Genomic DNA, 7,212 nt, shown 5'->3' on the forward strand with positions numbered 1-7,212 from the left:
CAAATACTTCAAAGAAATAAAAGACCATTCAATGGATAAATGTAATCATGTTACTGTGACAAGTGTTATTTCTAAGTGCTGTTCAAATCCTTATTTGAGACATTAGAAATTTCAGTTATTGACTATTTTTGTGAAGCACATTTGAATGATTTATGGAGAAAAGATAATACAGCACCACACGGTGGCCAGATGACAAGGTGATGGGCAGTTTCCATTTGCAAATGCGATTTCAGGAATTTGCAATGGAAACGTTAACTCAAAAATGTGACAAATAAAATAACAGAAAGTAAGGTTTTGTAGTCAAATGTAAGCTTTTTAATAAGATATAGATGGACGTTCCACCACATCTATGTGGCAATAACACAAAAGAAAATACATATTGGCAAGTTATTTTAATTTACAAAACAAAGAGAACCTAATGTGACATAAATCGTACCTCCACCCATGGCACCTTCCTCGCCACATTCACTCGTCCAGCCTGCTGCATTCATTCTTGAGCTATTAATTGACTCCAGTAAGGATATGAATTCTATAAAGTTTGACTCATTTGGTATTTGCCCTTCTTTAGCCTCTAGATCTGACTTTGAAGTGGTCAACGTTCTTCCCTGATGGCTGGTGCTCCCTCTGGATGTCCTGCTCAAGACCACATCTGCTCCGCCGTCCGCACTAAGGACTCTGATGTGGGTTTGCAGGGAGCAATCGCCCACAGCTTGCTGCTCGCGCTGCCTCTGGTTTTCTATAAGGCAATGCACGACTTTCAAGAAGGAGTCTGACACAGCTCTCGTGTTGTTGGTAGGTCGGTGTGGATTTTGGCAGTTGTGGTAGGTGTGATCTGGGGACGAGCAGGACTGTGAATTAGTACTGGAAGAGGTGCCTAGTGAAAGATTATGATGAGACTGCAGACTCGAAGTGCTGCTGACACTAGTATGATCGCTCGTGTCTTCATCTTCACTTTTATTGTCCTTTGGGACCGCTGTAGTCACCCAATACTCATTGCCAGCACAAAGAGTGGAGTCAGCACCAACATTTACTTGTCTCCTTGACTTCCGCTTATCATACTGGTGACTGGACAGAGCCTGTTTCAGGAAATTGGAAGACTTTGGTCTGACAGCGAGGTCTGTTTTGGTTACGGACTTATCAATTGCTGGTATCTGTATCCCTTTACTCACATTAACGCACAAAAAGGATGAGGGTATTAAGTTAGCATTATTAATAATGTCAATGTTCCTTCTCCCAGTCTCAGGCAGCTCCAATGCAGTAACTGGAATGTCTAATAAATCTGGCTCTTGCATATTTGGCAAACTCGGTGTCCCATTAGGATCTTGAATGGAATTATTTTGATTAGACCTCGGCTCTAAACTCCCAACCGAAAATGTGCTGGAATCCTTGTCAAGGTAGAGTTCTATTTCCTTGTGTTCTGCGGGCGTCAGCGAAGCAGAGATGTCGGGTCGAACCCCTTCACAGTCAGGTTCATTCAGATCGTCCTCTTCTGCTCTGGGATCTGTGGTTCTGATTCGGGCAGGATTGGGACCCGGTTCACTCAGGGGCTGCTGCTCCCCACAGTCACTGCAGCCAGCAGTAGTCCCAGGGCTTTCCTGACTGTGGTTGGGACATTTCCCACAGGATGTATTTTCACCAGCAGCAGTATTTGTGTTGCACAATGGTACCGGCTCAGCGGTACCTGCATTAGTCACTAACACATTGCATTCAGTCTCCGACACATTCGGGCACTCATGGACCCGGTTTAATTTAGCCATGAACTGTTGTGCAGATGCTTGTCGCTCTGGAGAATTGCATGCATCCTCTATCTCAGTTGGAGCTGCCTCCGAATGGGCTGGGTTCGCACACATCCACACAGCACAGAACCCAGGTGAAGCTTGCTGCTGCGTGTTTTCAGGACCATCTAACCGTCCCGTTGGACTAAAGGGACGAGCAGCGGACTGACACGGCGGAGCAGACAAGGCAAGGAACGAATGCGGTTCTTCCAAGGTGTCTAATTCACGTTGCTCTTGTCTGTTGGGTTCTGCGCCATGAGAAACGGATTGTCGGAAACGAACTGGGGAATCATAGGGCATCAGAGGCGCTGCATTGTTCAGGACAAGATCTGCAATCAATACAACTTACATTGTATCACAACAGATTGCAGTGATTTTAAATCTGTGTCTTGGGGAGGGATGGAACGATCTAGCAAAACAAAGTGTATATCTTTTTTTAAAATCAAAGAACACTGATGTGTAATAATCCCATTTCAAATATTGTACGTATTCCCATATTCCTTAGAAACTATTATGATGTAGAGTTGACAATCTTACGTTTATAAAGTTCACAGTGGAAATCGGTTTAAGATAAGTCTGGCACAAAAGGAGATTAGAATTTTTATTGTGATTGGGTGATCAAGGGGCAAGGGGATCACCTTCATTGTGATTGGGTGATTGATGGTAAGGGGATCACCTTCATTGTGATTGGGTGATCGATGGGCAAGGGGATCACCTTCATTGTGATTGGGTGATCGATGGTAAGGGCATCACCTTCATTGGGGATAAGATGGGAACAAGCACATTTCAAAGAGACGGGATACTACCTACTGGGTCAATCATGCCTGATTTGCAGCCCCTCTTAAAGCTCTATCACATTTGTCATCAGTGCAGACAGGAAGGGGTATTGTTGAGAGTGTTTACCTTCTCTTTCTCTCCCGAACATTAACAGCGCTCTGTATGTTGGTTCAAGTGGGAGCACATTGCTCTCCTGAGCTGCAGTGAGTCGTCTGAAGTCTTTCTCTGGAATATGCAAGATCATCAGTATTAATAATGCATTAAGAGTATTGCATTGAACTCCTCTCCAAACACATATCATCAAAATAACATTTTGATTTGAAGTATATTGTATTTGTGTTCCAATTCCCTTATCTTGCACAATAGTAACATTAAAAATCCCAACGTTCGACATGGTATTTGTTCGATATAACTCTGACATCTAGTCACATTGCCTTGACACCACAGGATGAATGTTATTTGGGAAGTCTCCCCTTCAGCCAAGCCTGGAACTCAATGTTTTTCCACAGGATTGGTGGTAAAACCTCATGGCCTTTATGTGTTCAGAAAGGACACATTTTAGTTTTTTTATTCATTCTCTGGATGTGGACGTCGTTGGCAAGACCAGCATTTATTGCCCATCCCCAATTGCCTTTGAGAAGGTAGTGGTGAGCCGCCTTCTTGAACCGCTGCAGTCCGGTGAAGGTGCTCCCACAGTGCTATTAGGGAGGGACGATGAAGGAACAGCAATATTATTTCCAAGTCAGGATGGTGTATAACTTGGACGGGAACTTTCAGGTGGTGGTGTTCCCATGCACCTGCTGGCCATGTCCTTCAAGGTGGTAGAGGTCACGGGTTTGGGAGGTGCTGCCTAAGAATCCTTGGTGAGTTGCTGGGACACACTGCAGTCACGGTGGAGGGAGTAAATGTTTAAGGTGGTGGATGGGCCACAATTTAGCTTCAATTTTGCTGCCTAAAATCAGGAGGAAAATCTAATGGCGAATAATTTCTGACCAGAATTACTGTCACAATAGATGGACATTTAAAAAATCCCCAAGCGCAAACTCACTTCTGTCCTCCTGTATCCAATCCTGCAGGTCACTCCTTACCCATGGCAGCTCTAGAGTACTCCACTCACTCTTCCTCCCTCAACCTCATCCTCCACACATGTTCTCCCACCCACAGACAGGCCACACACTTGCCCTTGCCATCAGACCTCGAGAGTCACAATCACCCACAGGTCCTCCTCCGATCACTTTCACCAGATAGATCTCCTTCCTCCCCCTCAACCAGCTTTCGCCTCCTACCTCCTGAAACAAATGATCCCCCATCTCCCGGAGCTGCGCCCTTTCCGACAACTCGCCATCCACAGCAATATCCAGGCCTCCGCTGATCTGCTCAGCACTTAGCTCTGCTTTTGATCTCAACCGCTCCCAACCAGCACACAAAATGAGAAACGTCTTTGCCCAGTGAGTGCTGAGAAAGGAACAGAAGGATATGTTGATAGGGTGAGAAGAAGTAGGGTGGGAGAAGGCTGGGGTGGAGCACAAATGCCGACATAGGCCGAATGGCCTGTTTCTGTGCTGTAAATACTATGTGAAATCCAGGACGAGTCAGAACCTTCTTCAGCGCAAAGTCAGCAAGATAAAGCCGCACTGCTCAGCACCTATCAGCAGATAAGATCGCTCTGGCTCCAACTCCGGTCTCCCCCCTGGACTGCTCATGGACTGGTGCACAATTTCAGCACCCTGTCCAATCCTCAACTGTTGCTTCCAACCCCACATCCAGTCTGTTGCTAAGACTGCCTCATCCAGCTCCAGAGTACTGCCTTCTTACACCCCTGCCTCATCCATGGTCTTGAGGATGGATTCCTTGAATGCTCTCCTGGCCAGCTTCCTCACTATCACAAACCGGGTTGCCTCCTGCAGAAATTCCCCCCCATCCGCCTATCACACCGTTCGTTCTAACTCTACTGGCTCCCCAAACCCCACGTTTCAAAATCCAAGATGTAAAATGCCTCCCCAGCTTTTCCCCGTTGCATGTGGGAATTGAGCCATCCATCCCTCCCTCCGTTCCTCTATTTACGCTCATTCCCGGCCCTTTCTAAGCCACTGTTGACAGCCAATTCTTCAGCCCTTCGGACCCCTTCTTCCGAAACCATTTTATCTTGCGCTCCCTCGACACCCCTTGCCCTTGAGCACTTTCTGATGAGATGTGTTGCTTACCGGGAGTTCCTGGCATCTGCTGGATCAAACCGCCCTCGTCAAGTTATTGAATGACCAACTGATGGCCATCATCCTTGAAGGTGTGGAGGAGGAGGGGGGGGGGGGAGGGATAAATGGGGATCTCTTTGGAGTCAAGTGGCTCCAAGAGGATTGAAACAGTATCAACGTTCCATAGCAGACTCAATAACCCAGGCTAAGTTTAGCAGAACTGTGGAATTCTAGAGCACCTTGGGCAAAACACAGGAGGGAAACTATCTCATACTTTCAGGACAGGGGGGGGGGAGAAGAGGGAGATGAAAACACAGTAGAAGGGAATGTTCAAATACCTTTGAGTGCTTCCGCATCTTTGGGATTCGTTGGTAGATCCTATTGGGAAGAAGCAAAGACTTCAGGATAACATTGGGAGCAAGTTAAAAACAAACTTTCATCGTGCAGCTGAAACATCTGCTAATGTTTATTTAAAAAATCCAAATCTTACTGCAAAAATAAATCGAGCTTTTCATTTAAGCTCAGTCCTGTTTTTCTGTTAAATATGAGGAATTAAAATACTGCTGATCCCTGGGATGAGAGGGCTGTCCTATGATGAGAGATTGAGTAGACTGGGCCTATACTCACTGGAGTTCAGAAGAATGAGAGGTGATCTCATTGAAACGTATAAGATTCTGAGGGGGATTGACAGGGTAGATGCTGAGAGGATGTTTCCCCTGGGCTGAAGAGTCTAGAACCAGGGGTCACAGTCTTAGGATAAGGGGTCGGCCATTTAAGACTGAGATGAGGAGGAATTTCTTCACTCAGAGGGTGGTGAATCTTTGGAATTCTCTATCCCCAGAGAGCTGTGGAAGCTGGGTCGTTGAGTCTATTCTAGGCTGAGATAAATAGAATTTTGGGCTGTAGGGGAATCAAGGGATATGGAGATCGGGCAGGAAAGTGGAGTTGAGGTCGATGATCAGCCATGATCTTATTGAATGGCGGAGCAGGCTCGCAGGGACCGACTGGCCTAGTCCTGCTCCTAACTCTTATGTTCTTATGTTCAATGCACAGTACTGCGTTGGGCGTGACATCAACCAATCTTTTCTAAACCAGTCTGAGAAGTTTGCTTCTGTTTGAGTTGGACACAAATCTGCTCCAAAATCCCCATCGGATCAATGAAGATTATGCTGAACTGAAGAGCTATTTGTACGATTCACTTCACCATTATCTGTCGACTTGAATTAAAAAATCAACTCCGAATAAAATTAACATAGAAACATAGAAAATAGGTGCAGGAGTAGGCCATTCGGCCCTTCTACCCTGCACCACCATTCAATAAGATCATGGCTAGCATTTTCTTCTATTGTTTATTTAGACATATTTGCGTTCAAGAAATTAGTTTGGGAGGTGTTACTGAGTCTAACCCGAGGAGTGAGTGTAATTGGAGATTTATTATGAATCCATTGCTTTCAGATATTGCTATACATGCTTATTTAACTGCCTGCACAGCAAATCCTTTCAGCTAGTTTCTCAAACAACATTATAAGCAATCACTGTTCAAAATATATATTTGTTAAGAACAGAAATACCGACAAAAGCAAGCTAGAGTACAGTACTGGAAAAGGGTGGTGCTGGATTAATATCGTCTCAATTAACATCAACTTTCGACAGCAACTTTTTCAAAAGTTGATTGACAAATCATTGGCCACTTTGAATGGGATCTCCATACATTTACCAATCTGTAGGTAGGTAGGGTTACAGTGATGGAACTCTTAATTGTTCACAAAAGTAGCCCTGCGTCATCATTCTAAATTAGAATTAAGTGCACACATTCACAAACAACAGGGTCAGGACAATTATTTTTAGCCAAAGCATTTTACATGTTCTTCCACTCATTCTCTCATACATATACACACACACATATACACACACACACATACATACACACACATGCACGTGCACATACATACCCAAACACATACATACACACACACGCGCGCGCACATCCATACACAAACACATGCGTGCGCGTGCATACATACACAAACACATACATACACACACACACAAACACACACACAAAAACACGCATACAAACACACACATACAAACACACACATACAAACACACACATACACAAACACACACATATACATACACAAACACACACATATGCATACACATACACACATATACGTACACAAACACACACATACATACACAAACACACACATATACATACACACATACATACACAAACACACATACACAAACACACACACATGTACATACACAAACATACACACACATACACACACACATATACACACACACACACACATATACATACACAAACACATACATATACACACAAACACACACATACATATACACACAAACACACACACATATACACACAAACACACACACATATACACACAAACACACACACATATACACACAAACACACACACATATACACACAT

The 7,212-nt window shown here is 44.5% G+C and overlaps 1 protein-coding gene across 1 annotated transcript in view; it reads right to left on the reverse strand.

Annotated features, from left to right (window-relative positions):
- Positions 1–292: 292 nt before the first annotated feature.
- LOC139267031 (pecanex-like protein 1) overlaps positions 293–7,212 on the reverse strand; it is a 57,152-nt gene continuing 50,232 nt past the window's right edge. Inside the window, exons 4-6 of the mRNA XM_070884686.1 lie at positions 5,083–5,122; positions 2,679–2,777; positions 293–2,104 (exon numbers count right to left, since the gene is read on the reverse strand). Coding sequence (XP_070740787.1) covers positions 393–2,104; positions 2,679–2,777; positions 5,083–5,122 — 1,851 coding nt within the window. The 3' untranslated portion in view covers positions 293–392. The remainder of the gene's footprint in view (positions 2,105–2,678; positions 2,778–5,082; positions 5,123–7,212) is intronic.

The sequence above is a fragment of the Pristiophorus japonicus genome, chromosome 7, assembly GCF_044704955.1.
Source record: "Pristiophorus japonicus isolate sPriJap1 chromosome 7, sPriJap1.hap1, whole genome shotgun sequence".
Taxonomy (NCBI): domain Eukaryota; kingdom Metazoa; phylum Chordata; class Chondrichthyes; family Pristiophoridae; genus Pristiophorus; species Pristiophorus japonicus.